This window comes from Blastomyces gilchristii, assembly GCF_000003855.2.
Source record: "Blastomyces gilchristii SLH14081 genomic scaffold supercont1.3, whole genome shotgun sequence".
Lineage (NCBI taxonomy): Eukaryota > Fungi > Ascomycota > Eurotiomycetes > Onygenales > Ajellomycetaceae > Blastomyces > Blastomyces gilchristii.
Window position 1 is genome coordinate 1577801 of NW_003101680.1, and position 18500 is coordinate 1596300.

Consider the following 18500-nt stretch of genomic DNA (forward strand, 5'->3'; position numbering starts at 1 on the left):
CATCAACCTCCGTTATTTATTATTCCACCGCTCCAACCTCACATGTTACGGGATTGACACTTATTTACCAGAATACTAATACAATGAAAATAACATAAAAGAAGAAGAAATACACCGACTCCCCGACTCCCCGTATCCCGAATATCCAAATTAAAAAAAAAACATGGGAAAATCCTCCAAAGACAAGCGCGACGCCTACTACCGCCTTGCCAAAGAGCAGAACTGGCGAGCCCGCTCCGCCTTCAAGCTGATCCAGATCGACGAGCAATTTGACCTGTTCGCACACTCAGATCCAGACAGCGTCACGCGCGTGGTCGACTTATGCGCCGCGCCGGGGAGTTGGAGCCAGGTCCTCAGCCGCGTGCTGATTAAGGGGGAGAGTTTCGGGCGGCGGGCGTGGGAGGAGAAGCGGCGGAGAGAACGGGGCGAGGAGCAGAAATTGGGCACCGTGAAGGAAGGGCCTGAAACAGCGGATCAACAGCAGGGACAAAAAGGAGCGCAAAAGGAGGAAGAGGAAGAGGAGGAGGAAGAGACGCTCAAACCGCGCAAGAACGTGAAGATCGTCGCCATTGACCTCCAGCCCATGACCCCGCTGGAAGGCATCACCACTCTGAAAGCAGACATAACACACCCCTCCACCATCCCCTTGCTCCTCAAAGCTCTCGATCCAGACGATTACACCCACGATACCTCCTCCACCAATAATACCACCACCAAAACACCACACCACCACCCGCACCCCGTCGACCTCGTCCTCTCCGACGGCGCCCCCGACGTAACCGGCCTGCACGACCTAGACATCTACATCCAATCCCAACTCCTCTACGCCGCCCTCAACCTCGCCATCGGCGTCTTACGGCCCGGCGGCAAATTCGTCGCCAAAATCTTCCGCGGCCGCGACGTGGATCTCATCTACGCGCAGCTGAAGACTGTCTTTGAGAAGGTCTCCGTCGCGAAGCCGCGGAGCAGCCGCGCCAGTAGCCTGGAGGCCTTTGTGGTTTGCGAAGGGTTCATACCACCTGTTGCGCACAGTGACTGTACAGGACGACGAGTTGGGGGGGGGGAAGAGGGAGTGGGGGCCCGGGGCGAACATGGCATGGGCCTACTCGAAAACCCCCTCTTCGGCGGCGGCGCTGCAGTTGTCTCCTCGAATAAATCAGCGCCAGCAACAGCATCGGAAACTACCCGCTGGATCCCGCCCTTCATAGCCTGCGGCGACCTCTCCGCCTGGGATGCAGATGCCTCCTACGAGCTGCCGCCGGGTTATGTGAGTCTGGACCCTGTGCAGCCGCCGACGGCGCCGCCATATAAGCGGGCGCTGGAGTTGAGGAGGGAGAAGGGGGGCGCGTATGGGAAGACGAAGGGGGTGGAGCTTGGATAGTTGGTTTGTTTTCTGAAGGGGGGAAGGGAAGTTAACTACTAGTGGGTTTCGTTTATCTGATTCTTTTAACGTCTGACCCTTGGAATATTGGTAGTGGTTGCATTTGAACACTGAAGTAGGTGGTGGCTAGCTGTTCCTTTTGTTTTGGTTTTTTCTTCTTATATTATCTTAGCATACGGGTCTGGAGTTTGGATATCTAGAGCGGGACATGATAGATTCTTATTACAAGTTATGTATATCTTTATATATCTAGAGGAGCAATTCAATTAATCAAACGACTAAAAATTCTAGTTTTGCGTGTAAAGAAACCCATAGTTTTTTTTTTTTTTTTTTTTTTAAAGAAAAAAAAAGAAAAAGTTGGGAACAAATCACTTTTCCCATATCAGCGTACATATCTCTAAACAAACCGGTATACGTAGCATGATGAATCCCAAAATCTCACACCATTTCTATTCATTAGACTTCAGCAATAGTGAATGAAACAAAAATAAAAATAAAAAGAATGAAAAACTCCACCCCCCATCCCTAATAAACCTCCAAAACATACCGCATCTCATCCTTCAGCTTCTCGATCTCCTTCCTAGGATCCACCTTCTTCCCCAAACCAGTTTCCCTCGCGCTAACCGCAATTGCCTCCTCCAGCACCGCCGTAACATCCGGCACCGGCCACGTCGGTCCACAGAGGTAAAAAGCGCCTTCCTCCCGAATGTACGCTTGGGTAATCTCCGGCAACGTCTGCCGCATGCGGTCCTGGATGTAGATCTTCTCTGGCTGATCGCGGCTGAAGGCGCGGCCGAGCAGCGTGATCACACCTGCAGCCTGGTAGGCTTCCCACTCCTCACCGTAGCAGTATTCCTCACGCTGGTGGCGCGAGCCCATGTAGAGGAGCACGGAGCCGATTTCTTTCCCCTGCGCCTTCTCCATCGCGCGATGCTGGACGAAGGCGCGGAAGGGCGCGAGACCAGTCCCCAGCCCGGCCATGATGATGGGCTGCATGGATTTGGGTGGGAGTTTCATCACGCTTGATTTCACGCTGACGGTGATGGGGTTGCCGGGTTTGAGGTTGCTGAGGTAGTGGGAGGCCTGGCCGTAACGGGTGCGGCCGGCGGGGTCGACCCAGTTGACAACAACGATCATGAGGGCGACGGAAGTTGGGGTTACCTTCTGGCAGGAGGCGATGGAGTATTCGCGGCGTTTCATTGGGGAGACGATGCGAATAAGGTCCGGGAAGGTGGGGTGGGCGGAGGGGAATTCCTGGAGGAGGTCCGCGAAGGTGACTGTATCTACCTCTGATCTGCGCTTGAATTCGTCAGCGCCCTCGGCGCTGCCGAGGGAGAGGAGGTGTTTACGCTCTTTCTCATCAGTAGCGAACGCGGCGAGAGACTCGTAGAAGCGTTTTGGCGGGCGGCCGAAGATGTCGACGTTATGGATGAGGGCTTGGTACACGGTGCGGCACTCGAGGACGGATGGATCTTCGCGCGAGGGGACCTCGACAATGGCGTCTGGGTCCAATCCGTAGAAATTGATGAATTGGTCCACGTCCGCTGGGTTGTTTTCTGCGTGGATACCCAGGGCTTCGCCAAGGTCGTATTTGAGGCCCGAGTCTCCCAGGTCAAATTCGATGTGGAAGATGTTACGGTCGTAGGTCACAGGGGTTAGACGTCGATTCTCACTGACATGAATGGTGAAGGTCTTCGCTGCAAGGTCGGGGCGGAGCGCGGTTGTGGTCCCATAAGCCTCCTTGAAGGCCAAAGCCTGGGCGGCATCCTGCCAGTCCCGCAGGATCGAGGGCTCTTCCACATCCGACTTGTCAAATGAAGCAAAGCTCGTAGCGTGAATGTTGACGGGGAGTTTCGGCGAGTCGCTGTCTGAATCCTCGTCGGCGGATGACCAGGATTCTGGAACTTCAACAGTCCGGAGAGCTGTGTCTAGAGTTTCAGTTGCCTTGGAGAACCAGTCTGCATCCCCCAGGCTCAAAGCTAGCTTCTTCGCTCCAATAATATCGAGGTCAGGGATGGCAGTTCGCAAAAAGGCTGCTTGGAAGGCTGCGGTATCAAAATCGGTCTCTTTCGAGGCAGGTACGTCCAAGATAAGCAGTGATATTCCGCGTTGCGCAACTGCCCGCCTAAATGGCTGCGGGAGTTTCTTCTCCAAGTCCTCGTCCTTCAATCCGGAAGCTTTGACGATGATCTTTCCGGAATCCTTTGTGCTGGCTGGAATGTCTATCTCGGATAGGAGCTTGATATTGCCCACGTAGACCACATCCGCAGAGTCGATAGCATATGGTGCATCAATACTTTGAGGCCCCTTCCGGATATCGGTACGGATGACTCCTCCCTGCACAAGATTATCGTAGGATATGTTCGTGGTAACGTTGGACGAAGAATCCCTAGCAAGTGCTTGAGCGAGAACGACGGCAGCGGCGTTTGATGCAGAGTCGTCTGTATCCCAGAACGTGTATTGCTGGACGGCAGTGGAGTCCAGAAGCTGCAAAGAGTTTGATGTTATGTTCAGCTCCACTGGTTCATTCGTAATCCTCTCAAAGACAGCAGCGGTGTTCGCAAGGGACCAGGAATGCGAGGGAGCGTATTTGATCTCAACGCACTCCGGTGGAGTAGGGAAGCGGGTTCCAAACGTTAGGGAGGCCAAGACGTCTTCGTAAAGTGCGGAATGAACACCATTTTCCCGGACGGCCAAGTGACTCTGAACCTGACCCAGAACGCCGACGACTTTGGTAGTCTTGGGCAACGCACTCAAGAACGATTCCTCGGCGAATGGTCTGTATACCCGTACATTGACGACACCAACACGGGCACCCTTCTTAGCCAACGAAGACGAAGCCGCCATCTGAGAAGCCAGCGTGGATTCGATGGTGCCGAAGGAAACCAAAACCGAGGTCGCTTCTGGGTGACCGTTGTATTCAAAGGGGCTGTAGTCGGTGCCTAGTTGGCCATTGAAGGCCTTGAATAGGCGCAGCAGTTTGCCCTCGGCATCGAGATGTTTCTGGTCGGGGTCCGAAGTCAATTCTGCAAGCACCTTCTTGTACGTAGCGCTAAGGCCGGACTGATCGAGGACATCGATGACCTGGGTGATCTCCCGTCCGACTCTGATGCCATCGTAGACATGGATAGTAGGCAGTATACTGGCTAGCAGAGTCGAGAACAAGGCCATATGCTGAGATTCGTAGGCAGAGAGGCTCGACACCAAGCCAAGACCCAGCTCCTCAGCAAGAGTCAGGGAGGTAGTGTAATCGGCAACAAGACCCCCGACGGCACCGCCAGCATAGTCCACTACAGCAACATGGGCAACAAAGGGGTTTGCGACTGAGTAGAGCAGGGAGAGCTGTTCCAATGCTGGACGGAGATACTGCAGGGTAGCGGACGAGGCAATAATCGACTGCGGGATATACCGCTTCTTGAGATCAAAGTCCTTGGAGAAGATATAACCCAGGGCAATGGCGCCGGCACCCTGGCGAGTCTGCATGGGGTGGACGGCGGTGGGATAGCCATTGACATTGAATTGAGCTTGAGCCGCCCAGTGCTTGATGGCGACGTCCAGGTCGAAGGTATCTGGCGAGTAGGTGAAGAGCTTATCCGACAGGGCATAGGCGACCTGTTGGATCAGAGTCTGGGCTGTGAGATATGTCGGGCCCCTGATAGCTGAGAAATCCAGAGGGGGGAGAGCAGAGGGTTGTTGCTGGGAATTGCCCATGGCAGCAGGATCAGCAGTAGCTGATCCTCCAGAGGAGGGCTCAATAGACCGCATTATATATATTATTGTTGTTGATTTTGGATATATATGAGAGGGGGGGGGGGGGTATCAATTATCAATTACAACAACAGAAACCACATCACCACATTCAAGAGAAAGAAGAGAAAGAAGAGAAAGAGGAGAAAGAGGAGAGGAGGAGAGAAAATGAAGCCGACATAAAAAAAAAAAAAAAAAAAAAAAAAAGGTCTTCAGCCCGCGATGAGCTCATTCCCACCACCGCCCACGCCATCCATCGTTCCTGGCTGCTTACAAAGTACACACAAAGTACTAACTCTCCCCACTAATAAATAATACTGCGTAAGTACTATAACTAACTAACTAACCAAGTAGTTAAGTAGTTACTTTTTTACATCCTCCCCCCCTGAATTGGCCGAAACGGGCAAGAAAAGCCCTAATCACGCAATTATCCGCGGATCCAAAGAATGGATGGCGTGATTTGCGCGGGGCACCCGGACCGATGTTGTTCCGGCGGAAAGTCATCAGGTCCCGCAGCCCCCTCTACCTACCACTACTGCGTAGAGGGAGTCACTGAGAGGAGTACTGAGAGGAGTACTCTACCTCTACCCTAAAAGTCTACGTCCTCGTCTCGTCGCCCGGGGGGGGGAAGGGGCGAGCGCGGCGTCGCATGTGCCCTACCTACCTACCTGAAAAACTCAAGGGCGAGATCGAGGAGAGACCATGCTGGCGCTGGGGTTTGAGTGGGCTGTGGCGTTGAGGCCGGGGATTATTGGGGGGGGGAAGAAGGTTGTTGTGTTGCACGGGAGTGATATTGTCAGGCTTGGGAGGACGGAGTGGAGAGGGGAAGGTTCGTGAGGGAGACGCTTGTTGAATGTTTTTGTGGATGTGGTGACATTATAAGTTCTATTTTCTACTAAATATGTTACAATATGTTTGTATGATAAATTGTTTCCATTTTTATGTTGCTGTTTTGCTGGTTACTCTGCCATTGTTCCTAAAATAACCATACGCCTGGAGCTGGAAAGGATGAACCAATCCATCGAAAACAAGAAAGAAGAAAAGTAAAAAAGAAAAAAGAAAAAAAGAAAAAAAGAAAAAAAAGAAAAAAAAGAAAAAAAGAAAAAAGAAAAAAAGAAAAAAAGAAAAAAAAGAAAAAAAAGAAAAAAAGAAAAAAAGAAAAAAAGAAAAAAAGAAAAAAAGAAAAAAAGAAAAAAGAAGAAAGAAAGAAGAAAGTAAAACCGAGCCAATCCCATGATTTTAAGTTGATTGCGCGTCCTGGTTTCAATATTTCAATGTTTCCCTGATCCCCCTATCCAAGAAGAAATGAACGCCAGGAAAATTTGAAATACCAAAATCCACACCTAAAATCAAAAACTTTCCCCCTTCACTTCACCGGCAACTTAACCAGAGGGTCTCTCTCCCCAAGAACAACCGTACCGCCATAATCAACCTTCATCCCTTTTGGCGGTGACACTCTGCGGCTAGGCCCCTTCTCCACCCATTCACTCCTGCCCGCTTCATCGGTATACTGCGAGACATCGCGGTTGGCAGGGCTGACTTCCAACGGCCCCGCCTGACTGCGTCCGTCTTTCATAGCTTCGGCCAGCGAAGCCTCTCTTACCTTCTCCGGCGTGATGTAGGTGATGTCCCACGCCGCCCGCTGCTCGGCAACCGCGTTGTCCGAGCCGGACTTTGAGTACTCGTGACGCTCTGTGTTCATGGCATGGCGGCCGTCCGGGTCATTTTTGAGGTCGTATGGTTCTCCGGCCTTGGGTTGATTCCCGCTGCTGGCGTAGGTGCGTGGCAGAGACGCTGATGCAACTGCCGCAAACGGGCTTCTAGGAATCTGCAACGAAGGTGTGGTTGGGGTGAAGGGGGAGTGGCGGGGGAGGTTTTGGTTGACCCGCGGGGCCAGCAGACCGGTTCGGGTTGAAGCGAAGCGGAAAGTGGCCATATTGAGTAGATAACCAAGCAAATAACTTGGACTGGCGCAGTAGTTCGTTCGCTTTTCTAGAACGTGCGCGTGAGAGGAAGGAGTTTTCCTTCTCTGATATTCTGACAAAGAGGCGAGTATGCTACGAACGCCTAGCACTAGTTCAGAGCTAGTATATCCAAAAACAGACGATCAGCGTTCTCATTGTTCGAAGAATGCAAGGCTCATCATTTCAATAATTCATATATGCATATAATTCGCAAAATCATAGGACCAACCGTAGGCGCTATGTTAAATAGCTACCGTAGTAGTACGGGTATCCAGAGCCCGGCTGGCCCTGCTTTTCAAAGCGGTTCGTGGATGCTCTCGTCCAGGAGAAAGTATAGGGCGTTATTCGGAAAAGAAAGCGATGGGATCCTGTATGAAATGCAGTGTGCTCAGTGTTGTAAGCAGGACTGCTTGCTCTGGATGCTGGATGTTGATGCCGAAGTGGAGCTATATATAGCCAAGCAGTGGCAGCTCGGAGGGCGCTTATCCTGTTTCAGTTTAGATCGGACCTTTCCCCAGACTGATATTTTAGTGACGTCATTAAAAACCACGTGCATTATTTCGTGCCCTAAGCCCTAATTATTTTATCTTCCTATATCCAAAGCAGCAGCAAGGCTGGGGGCTAGCCAGCTAGCATTACTCATACGTAGAACTTTCCATTAATGGTCTGGTTTCTCCCTGCAGTATTATTTCTCATACGTTCCTAAAAGAGAAATAATTGTCCTGACGAAATATTTGTGTTGGCTTTACAAAGTGGAACCGAAGGGGTCCCGAATGAAGCAGCTGCTAAGGTGGACCTGGACGGCAACAGAAGACAGGGCGTTAGCCATTCAATGTAGCCTGCTAGAGCAATTGTGAACCCTTATGCCTATCACAGAAGACAACATAAAGAATGAAGCGAACGTTCGGAAAGACTGGCCCTGTTCCGGCGATGAAGCACACATCCAAACAATGAAGGAAGGGCGCTAATGTGCTTAGCAGTGCAGGCAAAAAAGGCATACGTGTTGAAGTGACTTTGTTGTCAATAGCTAGAACGGCAAACTGGCCTGAATGAACATTCCATGAACTACGGCGAGAGGTAAAAACGAGGCAACTGAAGAGATAGTGTCATTCGTTGACCCATGCACTCGCGAGTTGCGAGGACTACGCCACCGGAAAGATGGCCGATCATTGATCATCGTTGCATTGTAGCCTTAGCAAGGATAGTTGACCAAGGCAACCGGCGTGATTTAAGGGAGGTTCGGTGTGTAGTGAATTTTCTTTTAGAAAGAAAAGGAGGCAAAAAAGCGATCATGAAGCAAACGGGAGCCAGAGACACCACTGAACTAGCGGTCAGGAGAGCAGGGCGCTCATCACAGAATAAGCCTGGGGCTGTTGAGACGAACTGTTCATGTAGCCCTGTTTTGTGGCGAATCAGCGAGCGGTAGGTGGCAGGGAAAGGAGTGAAGAAAAAGAAAAAGAAAAAGAGAAAAAGAAAAAGAACAAAAAAAGGACGAATATCATCAGTAAGAGCTAGGAATGAAGGTCATGAATGTTGTTGGAGTATAGTTCGCATCTAACACGCCCAAGTCAATAAAAGGTGGAAAAAATCCTGATTGTAAGCTCTTCCCGAAATTATAAAAAGAAAAAACAGCCAAACAGGGAGGTGAAAATAGAAAGGCAAGGGGAAAGCCAGTCTTCCTTGTCGTATTGCGCGTGTCAGAGCCTTGCCACACATTTTCGTAGACGGTAGAGACTGCAAGAACTGATTTCAAACAAGACGGGGGCCAATTGAGGGCGTGTACGTCGCATCGAAATTAGCCGGTCGGCATTAAGTTTAATGGGAAGACTAGATGCAAGGTACTGCCGATGTGGTAGGAAGCCTGGATAAAACTCAACACCACAAGCCAATATGTAGCTGTTTGATCTGTCAATTAACCCGTTCTGCGCTGAAGATGTTAAATAGAGGCAATATCAGAGAGGGTCAATGTCCCAAAGACGCGTATGGCAAATATGGTGCAGAAATTTTCACTAAACTGTAATTGCAATAACGCGCCTGGAAAAGGAGAGAAAGAAGATAATTTAGGCACTCACTCCCAAACATAAACACGTACATATCAAATTGTGGGAGTACGTACATTAGAGCTTCTGAAAAAGAAAGAATAGCCTCTGCCACGTCAATTGCTGTCGATGGGATATTAGGGGAGGCTAGACATTAGAATTAAAAAAAATCATTGAAGACAATGAACCAGGTAAGATGGTTATTTTGTGCTGCCTATCAACCGTTCCTCGCGCCAACCGCAAGTGAAAATTGGGCACAATTAACGGCGCAGCAGCTTAAGACTTATTCTGGTTGGCCCAATGGTGTCACACACTAGACGGAATGTTTCCTTTGTGGATATACCATAATATTCACCCGGATGTGCTAGTAGTCAGAGACGGGTTAGCGCCAATGCCATGAAGGATGCAGGTTGTAAGATTCGTTGAAGAGAGGAAGCAAAACCGGCGGCGTAGGGAACCAGATATGCCATGTCAACAAGGGAAGAGACCCGTTCGAAGACTAGGTGAAGAAACTGGTTCGTAGCCATGCCACCTGGCAAACAGGTGGGGTACCGAAGGGAATTAAAACCCGGGTTTCGCAATGTGGCACCAATAAGGCTGGAGGTTGGATTAGGAGGACCGCAAGAGTTGTGACAAATCTACTCGAAGGGGGCAAATTGAGCGTAAGGCTAGAATGAACGACAGAAAAAGCAAGGCCTGGGGGAGAGCACGGCCGAGATAGGGGCGACGATGACTATTCAAGCGTCGCGCATGAATCGTACAGGCCCGAATTCGAAAGCTGACTAGTCGGATCCTGTAAATAAAACGCCATCGGAGTTATATGCCACCATCTAGAATCGACCAGCCAATGGGTGTTCCACAACCCCTATGTAGATCCTTGATTGCTTGACAAGCTGGAGGGCTGCATTCATTGGGTGGTTCAACGAGATGCGTACTGCCAATTCACTAAGTACGAGGGGGCATATAATACAGGGATACGACGTGCATGGCCCACCCTTAGGACGAGAAGGTCCAAATATGTTCTCCGCATTTGCAAATGCTGCATGCTGACATGCAAGAGTGAGACTTGCTTTTTGCTCCTTTAGATCACCTGAGTAGTTTAGACCCAACTGTGTGGATACTAATATGGGGCTAGAAATTCAATTTCAACCTTCAAAAAGGGGGTGAAAGACACCGCAGGTATTCAAAATGCGCATCCAAGCGAATTTCAGTGATCTGACATTTGAGCAGATACTATAGTAGCAGGAGAATAGTTGAAAAGATTTATGTCTGATTTCATCCAGTTCATTGCAACGCAGTTCAATACCTTGTAAATATAAATAAACGAAACCTTGTTAGGTTGACCGATGTGATTCAACAGGGGGTTTGGACATGACAAAGTTGGTGACAACGGCAGATCAACGATGCAGACACACTTCAAAGAGACTCACTCGCTCTCCTCAAAGCCTTGCTATCGCCTCATGATTGTTCTTGGACCTACCGGCTCATCCGCATCCGCCCCGACCCATTTAGTGAAACTCAATTTTGAACTCCTCATATGCTGCATCATATAGACAAGTCCATATTCGAGTTAAAGTCAGCTAAAAGCAAAGAATTTTACGCTGGTGTGCTGAAAGGCATGATATTGGCGGCGTCGTACACGAGTCGACATTGTTAGGACATGCATGCATTTTTTTCGGAACGACAAGCTAGGTGGCTATCATATGCAAAGCAGGGGCTCCGTTAACCCAAACTTGTTCGGATAATACCTTGCAAAAATGGAATGTATAATCCTTTTTCGCCAGACGACTCACGCCACGTCACGAAGTCTGTGAAGTCTAACACAGCAATTGCTGCGGACCCGATGATATCAAATCCATGAATATCATGGTGGTGTGGCAGGTCGTGTTCCCTGTCCATTATCATTGAGGGGAAGGATTATGTGGTGTCCCGCATCATGGAAACGGCGAACCAAGGGAAGGCTACCAAAGATGTGACAACGGAAGATGATGGAACCGCAAACCGGAGGCGTAGTTAGAAGTATTTTGGTTCTTGGACTGGCTAGTGTAAACCTTCACAGATATCAAACTCGGAGGTAGACAGCTGAGCTGAGATGACTCGACATCCACTAAAATGGAATGGAGATACACGTCGCTCTCTCATTCCAAGGAACGAAGGAACGAGGATACCTGCAGGTGGGAGCAATGCATCCTCTTGGCCATCGAGACTAACACGTCGAATACCCAAGCGTGATGGAAAGTTCATTCCTAACCATGCAGGAATATAGGGGATATCACATACGGGGCGCAGATGATCGAGTGGAAACATAAAGTGCGGGTTGGGTTGCAGAACAGGAGTTTTGCGTTGGAGGATGGCTGTCAGGTAAATGCCGCTTTGACGCTTTCGCCCCCCGAACGGATATTCCCTTATCAGGTTAAACCAAGTGTGAACGAAATGATTTCTAAAGGGATATCAATTGGGTTGATTGGGCATGAAGGTTCAAAAAAAAGTCAAGTTACACCGATCCCAGACGGCTAAGTGGGACCTATCGTAACTCTGAATATCAATATCAATCTCGTGAACGACAGCGAATGTGGCCGCCACCAGGGAAATATCCACAGTGGAGTATTCACAGGGAACTGAAGATGGCTGACACGGATGAGGCTCTTGCCGTGGATACCACATTGATCAACACTGAAGTGAGATTCAAGAAAGCGAAGAAGCGGGGAAGGATAGGCAACCAGAGTTTTCGGCTGGGAAAGGATGAGTTGTCCAGGGGGTAAAACGCCACCCTCCATCGGATAAGATGAGGGGATTGCAAACTGGAGGGGCGAAAACAAAAGAAGTTGGATGATGGTGGGATATTACAATGCCACGACAACCATGTCGAGCAAATGTGCATTTGTTACCCAACCATGAGAATCCGCTATCACCTTGCAGTGCCGGAGAGAACCATGAAAGGAATGTTTTGAAGCTGAACTCCGCTTTTTCGAGGCCATGGACCCTGGCTAGTTCGGGTCGGGAACAGGCTGGGGGTGACATATCGAAGGAAAAAGCATTTAGGATGGGCAGACACGCAGATGTCAACAAAGATTGATCAGCAGCGTGCGAGTGAAGCCATTTGAATGAAAAACTTGGGCAAGGAGTTTGCAATGAATCCGAAACATAAATATCCTGACGAGGCCCCGGGATATTCAGTCTTTCCAGCATAACTCCAGCTCCAACCAGCATTTCACCAGACACTTGCGAATCAAAAAATTCACAGCGGTAGCACATACCAAAACAAGCTCTTCGTCTATTTGTTTCAAAGACCTTAGCAGAAAAGTGCAGCCTATCGATCCCACTCTTCAGCAAGGCATCCAGCCATCGACCAATAAAAATTCCTCAATTTCCTGAAACATACTCAAGGAGAACACAAGCCGGTATGCAATAATGCAGTCTTATGATTGACTGTCAGCTGACTTGCCTCAAAAGCCATGTGCTTTTATAACCAGAAGAAATTTTCCTGTGGAGACTGGGCATGGGGCAATTTCGCAGCCCGCTGCAACCATGAATACCGAATGGGCGAGACTTGCGGTATGAGACTCGTTCACAACACCGAAAACATCCAAACACAATGTAAATTGTGCGAAAAAATCGACACCAAGTGCCGCCGACGAAACGCTGAGCTCGAGAGACTTGCGCGGTGGCAGCGAGAGGGTGGCGTACTCAAAGCGTCAATGGAAAAAAGCAGTGCCGAGGTCAGGGACCTAGAACAGGAGATCAGGCAATTGGAGTATGAGAGGCAGCTGAAACAGAAGAACATTGGCAAGTAAACTACCTCATGCCAAGAAGCGCTGGAAACACCAAACACCACCCGCAGCCAAAACGTTGGAATATTCAGAGATTCAAAGAGAAGAAAAAAAAAAAATTTGAACCACCTCATCCTTTTTTGTTATCACAATGTTTCATGTTTCACTGTTCTTTCATAATATCCACTTGTTTTTAATATTTCGGGTCTTCATTTCATTTCATGCCTACCCCGTTGGGTTATAAATTTGGAAAAATCGGCACTGGGGGCCATAGGCTGGGCGGCTGGTGCAGAACATGTTCGAGACAGTCGGGGATCAGGATTTGGGCTTAGCGTTTGGGTCCTTTTTGTCTAAGGGCTCTTGTTTGCCAATGAAATTTATGAGTTTTTCGCTTTGTGTCCATACTATTATGGTGAATCCAACCATTAAGCGCCCTGTATCATTTCGAGCGAGGTGACCAGGAGGACGCTGCTTGTCGCCCAGTGGTTAAACAGGTATGGAACCGATAGCGCGAAGGAAGGTAACGTGGGGACAAGGCTAGCCTCAGGGGAAGCATATCACATAAACAGGGTAAATGAATCCATAAAATGGTAGTATCCAGATGGTGATATCAACAACGAGAGTCTGGCGTTGTTGGTTTGATTGTCAACAGATGAGGTCGAGGTGTAACTAACTAGAGGGGTGGGTGACGTAAGTTTCCCGTGCCCGCGTAGCCCTCAGCACAGGAACAGACGCGCTCCTATCGCTTATGCGGTAAATCACGTGGAACAAGCGACGGACTGCTGATAACTCATTGGGCGTTTCAACTAGGATAACGGGAGAATATGACTGAGATCACAGGTCACAGGGAATCTATTCCGTCTAATCCGAGGCCCCGAGTGTTGGGCCCGCCATATTATGAGTAGAATAGAGTACATCTACCAATTCATCAAAAGGGGACAAGAACCAGGTTACATAACACTATCACGCCCAGTATTGGATAAAGCAAACTAGAGGACGAGAATGGAAATAGATGAAATAGACTTGATCAAAACCACTAGTTGAAATAAAGTGCACCCCTAAACTAGGACATAAATGTTGAGATCAGAGCTTTCGTACACGTTGTTAAGGACCTGATTTCAGCTACTCTGAGTACCAATAAACCCCCACTAGCTCTCTACCCAGTTTCTTGATCAGCCTCCTTAGCCAAACCGTGCTCCCGCAGTAAGGCATCGATCTCGTCAGCACCCCAGAGGTGGTGATATATCTGTCCTTCTTTGGTCTTCCCTACAGTCGCAAATTCAACTAATTGTAGAAGTAACAGAAGTTAGCATTAAAGGACAAAAGAAAAAGAACGCAATGAAAAGAAAATAACAGGCTACAGGACACGAAATGGTGAATCTATGGAGGTTCAAACTCACTCTTCTCGCTGCTCAGCTTCGTCGAGTCCATCGTCTTGCTCAACACCTTTACAGCCATACCACAAGCTTCCTTCAAATCGCAATCTTCCCTATAGTCCTGCTTCAATAGACTCTGAGCGCTGGCGTTATTTGCACCCACACTCGTCGCCTTCCACCCACCGTAGTTTCCACTGGGGTTACTCTGGTACAGCTGGAACTGCCGGAGGGGATCATATCCAGCGTATACGAACGAAACGCCAAACGGCCGTAGACCACCGTGCTGCGTATAGCCTTGTTTCAGATCGCAGAGACGACGAACCAGTTGTTCACAAGGGATCTCTTCGTTATATGTGAGGAGGTAACGTTGGGCGGCTTGGCGCGCATAGTTGATGAGGATGTTGGCGTCTGCTGTCATTCCAGCCACTGCGCATATCATGTTACTGCCAAATAGGTAAGTTATTTCTGGTCCGCTTATTATTTGGCCATATAGTGGTGGACAGAGGATGTTTAACCATACTCGTTCAGTATATAGAGCTTCTCCGCAGACGTGTCCTGTTCAAGTAGCTTGCTTGTCACCTTCCTCTCTGCGGCCAGAACGATTCCATCCTGTGCTAGTATTCCAAGGGCTGTTCCAGCATGCGAAATGGCTTCTAGAGCGTATTCGACCTGGTAAAGTCGGCCTTCTGGCGAGAAGATCGTGGTCTACAAGACGAGGAAGCGAGTTAGGTTAGTTATCGGCCGCTCATACAAGAGTGACAGAGCACATACCCGGGAATCATATCTTCTGGACATCTTGCTGGATTCTATGTCAATGTGAAAGGGAGTATAATTTAGTCCAAGTTTAACACTGCGTGGTCAGCCGTGGGGGAAGCTGTTTGTTGCAAATCGAGATGATGGATGAAGCTGGACGTTGCTGCGTTGGTGAGCTTCCGCCAGGCAAACTCGCTTCGCGCGTCCTGCTGAAGCTTGGACCAATTGTAGCCAATCCATATTTATCGATCATTTTTCCCAACTCGCCCCAACAATCACAACCACACACACATATCCACCGATGGAATAAGTGCGCAGCACCCGTACATATAACGAATCTTATGACATAAGGCCGAGATGTTTTGAGTAAATCGATTAATATGCTCAAATCTACCTATTCCGCTTTAAATCCACTCCCTCCTGGATGGACTGAGCACAAAGCTCCATCAGGTAACGTTCTCTGCGACTGTTGACGCCAATCTTAGCTGCGAAGTACTAATTTATGAAACAAGGTCACCTCTATTACTACAATGCCCAAACAAACCAGTCGACATATAAGAGACCTTCTGCGCTTCCCTCACACTCACAGCCAACCGGAGCACCAGCCCAACCTCCATATGGCTTCCCACCGGCCTTTGCCGGCGCCCCGACACTAGCCTTGGCGCATCAGTCGCACTACGGACCCCTACCATTTAATATAGCTGATAGCTTCAATAAATTTCGTAGGGATAGTGCCGAGCAAAGGCGGCGTCATGATAGAAGACCCCGCCGCCCAGAGGACAGGCCAAAATCCAAGCACTCGATCCCCGGATGCGCCCCGTGGGTCCTCGTCAAAACAAAATTAGGCCGCCGATTTGTTCATAATCCGGATACTAACGAGAGCTTCTGGAAATTCCCGCCAGATATATTGAAAGGGGTTGTCGAGTATGACCGTCTCGAAAGAGAAAGAAAAGCGCGGAGAGAGCTTGGTGAGTTAAGTGGAGACGAGCAACCGGAAGCGAGGGAGCCTGGAACATTGTCACAGGAACACGAGCGATCAGTATCCACCAGTCGGAATGAACCTAGCCAGGAAGAGGACAGCGATGAATATGAAGAGGTTGAGGTAACAGATGACGAAGGACAAGAGGGGAATATACCATCTAAAAGGGCAAGAACCGATGAGGAAGCCGGTGAAACTGAACACATCGAGTTTAATGAAGACGATATTGAATACCAGCTAGCAGCCATGGGTGAGGAGTACGGTTTGGACCCTGGAGAATATGGAGAACCAGGAGAGGAAGGGTGGGAAGAAGGCGCAGAGGGTCTTCCACTTACGGAAGGGGACTCCGTGGCATTATTCCGCGACTTGCTTGATGATTTCCGGATAAACCCTTACACGCCATGGGATAGATTAATCGAGGAGGGTAAAATCATTGACGACGCCAGGTACACGATACTGCCCAACATGAAATCACGCCGGGAGGCCTGGTCGGACTGGAGCCGCGATCGGATACAAGAGCTGAAAGAGCTCAGGGAGAAGGAGGAAAAGAAAGATCCCCGAATCCGCTACCTTGCGTTCCTACAAGAATATGCTACGCCAAAATTATACTGGCCGGAGTTCAAGCGTAAATATAGAAAGGAGGCAGAAATGAAGGATAGCAAACTATCTGACAAAGACCGGGAAAAGCTTTACCGCGATTATATACCACGCCTCAAATTGCCTGAAAGTACCCGAAAATCAGACCTTTCCGCGCTTCTCAAGTCCACACCACTCCACGCTCTGAACAGGTCGTCAACACCAGATGCGCTCCCCACAAGTATCCTCACAGATCTACGGTACATATCATTGCCACCCAAAGTTCGCGACCCCCTAATTGAGGCATATATATCAACCCTTGCCCCGGCCCCAGAACCAGACAGTATTTCTGCTGAGAAGCAAATGGAACGCGATAGACGACGAGCTGAGCGAGAGAAACGAGAAAAGGCACTGGCTGAACGGGAGTTGCGGGTGCAGGAGCAGAAGCGAAAACAACAGGGCGCGATGATGCATGGAAGGGATATGTTACGGCAAGGAGCTGCGGAGCGGGAAATGGCGATGAGAGTTGGTAAGGAGGGGCTGAAAAGTCATATGGAGGCGGAGATGGAGGCTCGAGATGCCTAGGAGGCTACGAACGGGTAGACAACATGCGTATGTAGATACTATATTACGTTTTGGTTGAAAGATCCCAATTGAATAAGCACTTGTTTTATTTGAAACCAACAACCCCTCTCAAACACACTGAATGTAACTCGTCCAAAATTGGTATCATGAGCGTATAGCACAAATATTAAAATTTTTATCATATAAAACCTCACATACAATGTGTCATCATCTCCCGTGCGGCCTATCTGAATCTCCAATTGTCCCATCCCTCATCCTCATCCTCATCCTCATCCTCCTCATCCTCCTCATCCTCCTCATCCACCTCCCTCCCTCCTTCACCCTGCCCTTCCCTTTCTTCACGCGCACCTTCACCCTCACCAACCCCGCCCCCAGTTCCCTTCCTCTTCCTCCGAATCTCATCCCTCATCTCCTTCAACCGCTTAACCCTCTCCTCGAGCTGATCCATCTCATCAAACTCCTCCTCCAACAACCTCGCCGCGTCCTCCTTCTCAAACGACATTTCCTGCTCACGCATTCGCAGCTGCGCCTGCTTATCCTGCTTCTCGCGTTCCGCCAGCTCAGCGGCGGATAACGGGGCGGCCGAGATAGTTGCGTGGCCGGGTATTAGTGCGGTAGGTATCATTTTCGTGGGTGCGGCGACCTCGCGTTCGAACGCCGCCCATTCATCTTCGTCGATGGATTGTGGTTGCGGCTGTCTTTGTGGTTCTGCTCGTTGTGGGGGAAATGTGGGCGTGGTGGGACGTAGTAGTGATTGGGAAGCGGGAGGGTGTTCTTCTTCTTCTTCTTTTTTGTCTTTTTCTTGCTTAAGCTGGGCAGTCTCAGGTGTTATCGACGGATCTGGCGCGGTAGCTTTATGGTGTCCTTCATATTCATCAAGTTGATCCCGCTGGCGCCCTTCCTCTTGCGGGATCTGCTCTGGTGTGGCTTTTGACCTTTTGCGCACGTCAACGCGCTGTTCTGGTTCAAGCTTTCGTTTCTTAGTCGGTCTGGATACGGAGGGATTACTTGAATCGGTGGCTCGACGAGAAGCTAGCTCGTTGCGGAGTAAGGCGCGGATGTCTGCCATGACGTGCCGGCGCGTATCGTCGGTTTGGAATAGTGGAATAAATCCGAGCTTCAGATATCACACTGTAAGATAAACGTAGAAGGCTTTAGCTCAATTGAGGATTCTAGATAGGATGTATGATAATCGGAAAATCAAAGCTACATGCTTCAATGTCTCCATTCCCGTGGCTGCGGCTTCAATCTTGATAAAGGGTTAGTCTAGATTGAGTTTAGTATAAATGCCAAGCCAACTAAACATCACATTCATCTCACGTGATTTAAA

At 49.3% G+C, this 18500-nt stretch overlaps 6 protein-coding genes across 8 annotated transcripts; 3 read left to right on the forward strand and 3 right to left on the reverse strand.

Moving 5' to 3' along the window:
- The first annotated feature begins 18 nt into the window (after nt 1-18).
- Nucleotides 19-1698, forward strand: BDBG_02042 (23S rRNA (-2'-O)-methyltransferase). Its single transcript, XM_002627325.2, has one exon. It carries the CDS (start codon nt 164-166, stop codon nt 1379-1381), a length of 1218 nt encoding a protein of 405 aa, XP_002627371.1. The 5' UTR covers nt 19-163; the 3' UTR covers nt 1382-1698.
- A 208-nt stretch (nt 1699-1906) lies between these two features.
- Nucleotides 1907-5163, reverse strand: BDBG_02043 (sulfite reductase (NADPH) flavoprotein alpha-component; the record flags this gene model as incomplete). Its single annotated transcript, XM_031720619.1, has 1 exon — nt 1907-5163. Exon 1 carries the CDS (start codon nt 5144-5146, stop codon nt 1907-1909), a length of 3240 nt encoding a protein of 1079 aa, XP_031576845.1. The 5' UTR covers nt 5147-5163.
- A 7093-nt stretch (nt 5164-12256) lies between these two features.
- BDBG_02045 (uncharacterized protein) lies at nt 12257-13379 on the forward strand. The gene is made up of 2 exons (XM_002627328.2): nt 12257-12532; nt 12585-13379. The coding sequence occupies exon 2, from the start codon at nt 12587-12589 to the stop codon at nt 12923-12925; it is 339 nt and encodes a 112-aa protein (XP_002627374.1). The 5' UTR covers nt 12257-12532; nt 12585-12586; the 3' UTR covers nt 12926-13379.
- Nucleotides 13380-13676: 297 nt separating this feature from the next.
- On the reverse strand, nt 13677-15239 carry BDBG_02046 (proteasome subunit alpha type-4). The gene is made up of 4 exons (XM_002627329.2): nt 15049-15239; nt 14798-14982; nt 14302-14720; nt 13677-14185 (listed from the first exon to the last, which is right to left on the reverse strand). The coding sequence occupies exons 1-4, from the start codon at nt 15070-15072 to the stop codon at nt 14058-14060; spliced, it is 756 nt and encodes a 251-aa protein (XP_002627375.1). The 5' UTR covers nt 15073-15239; the 3' UTR covers nt 13677-14057.
- BDBG_02047 lies at nt 13735-17443 on the forward strand. Of its 2 annotated transcripts, XM_002627330.2 has the most exons (4): nt 13735-14104; nt 14205-14731; nt 14806-15480; nt 15543-17362. In XM_002627330.2, exons 3-4 carry the CDS (start codon nt 15411-15413, stop codon nt 17168-17170), a joined length of 1698 nt encoding a protein of 565 aa, XP_002627376.2. In that variant the 5' UTR covers nt 13735-14104; nt 14205-14731; nt 14806-15410; the 3' UTR covers nt 17171-17362. The 2 variants fall into 2 exon arrangements, with proteins under 2 accessions (XP_002627376.2, XP_031576846.1); XM_031720620.1 differs by having other exon boundaries at nt 13735-14731; nt 15543-17443.
- Nucleotides 16518-18449, reverse strand: BDBG_02048. Of its 2 annotated transcripts, XM_031720621.1 has the most exons (2): nt 17369-18411; nt 16911-17208 (listed from the first exon to the last, which is right to left on the reverse strand). In XM_031720621.1, exon 1 carries the CDS (start codon nt 18237-18239, stop codon nt 17394-17396), a length of 846 nt encoding a protein of 281 aa, XP_031576847.1. In that variant the 5' UTR covers nt 18240-18411; the 3' UTR covers nt 16911-17208; nt 17369-17393. The 2 variants fall into 2 exon arrangements, with proteins under 2 accessions (XP_002627377.1, XP_031576847.1); XM_002627331.2 differs by having other exon boundaries at nt 16518-18449.
- Nucleotides 18450-18500: the final 51 nt, after the last annotated feature.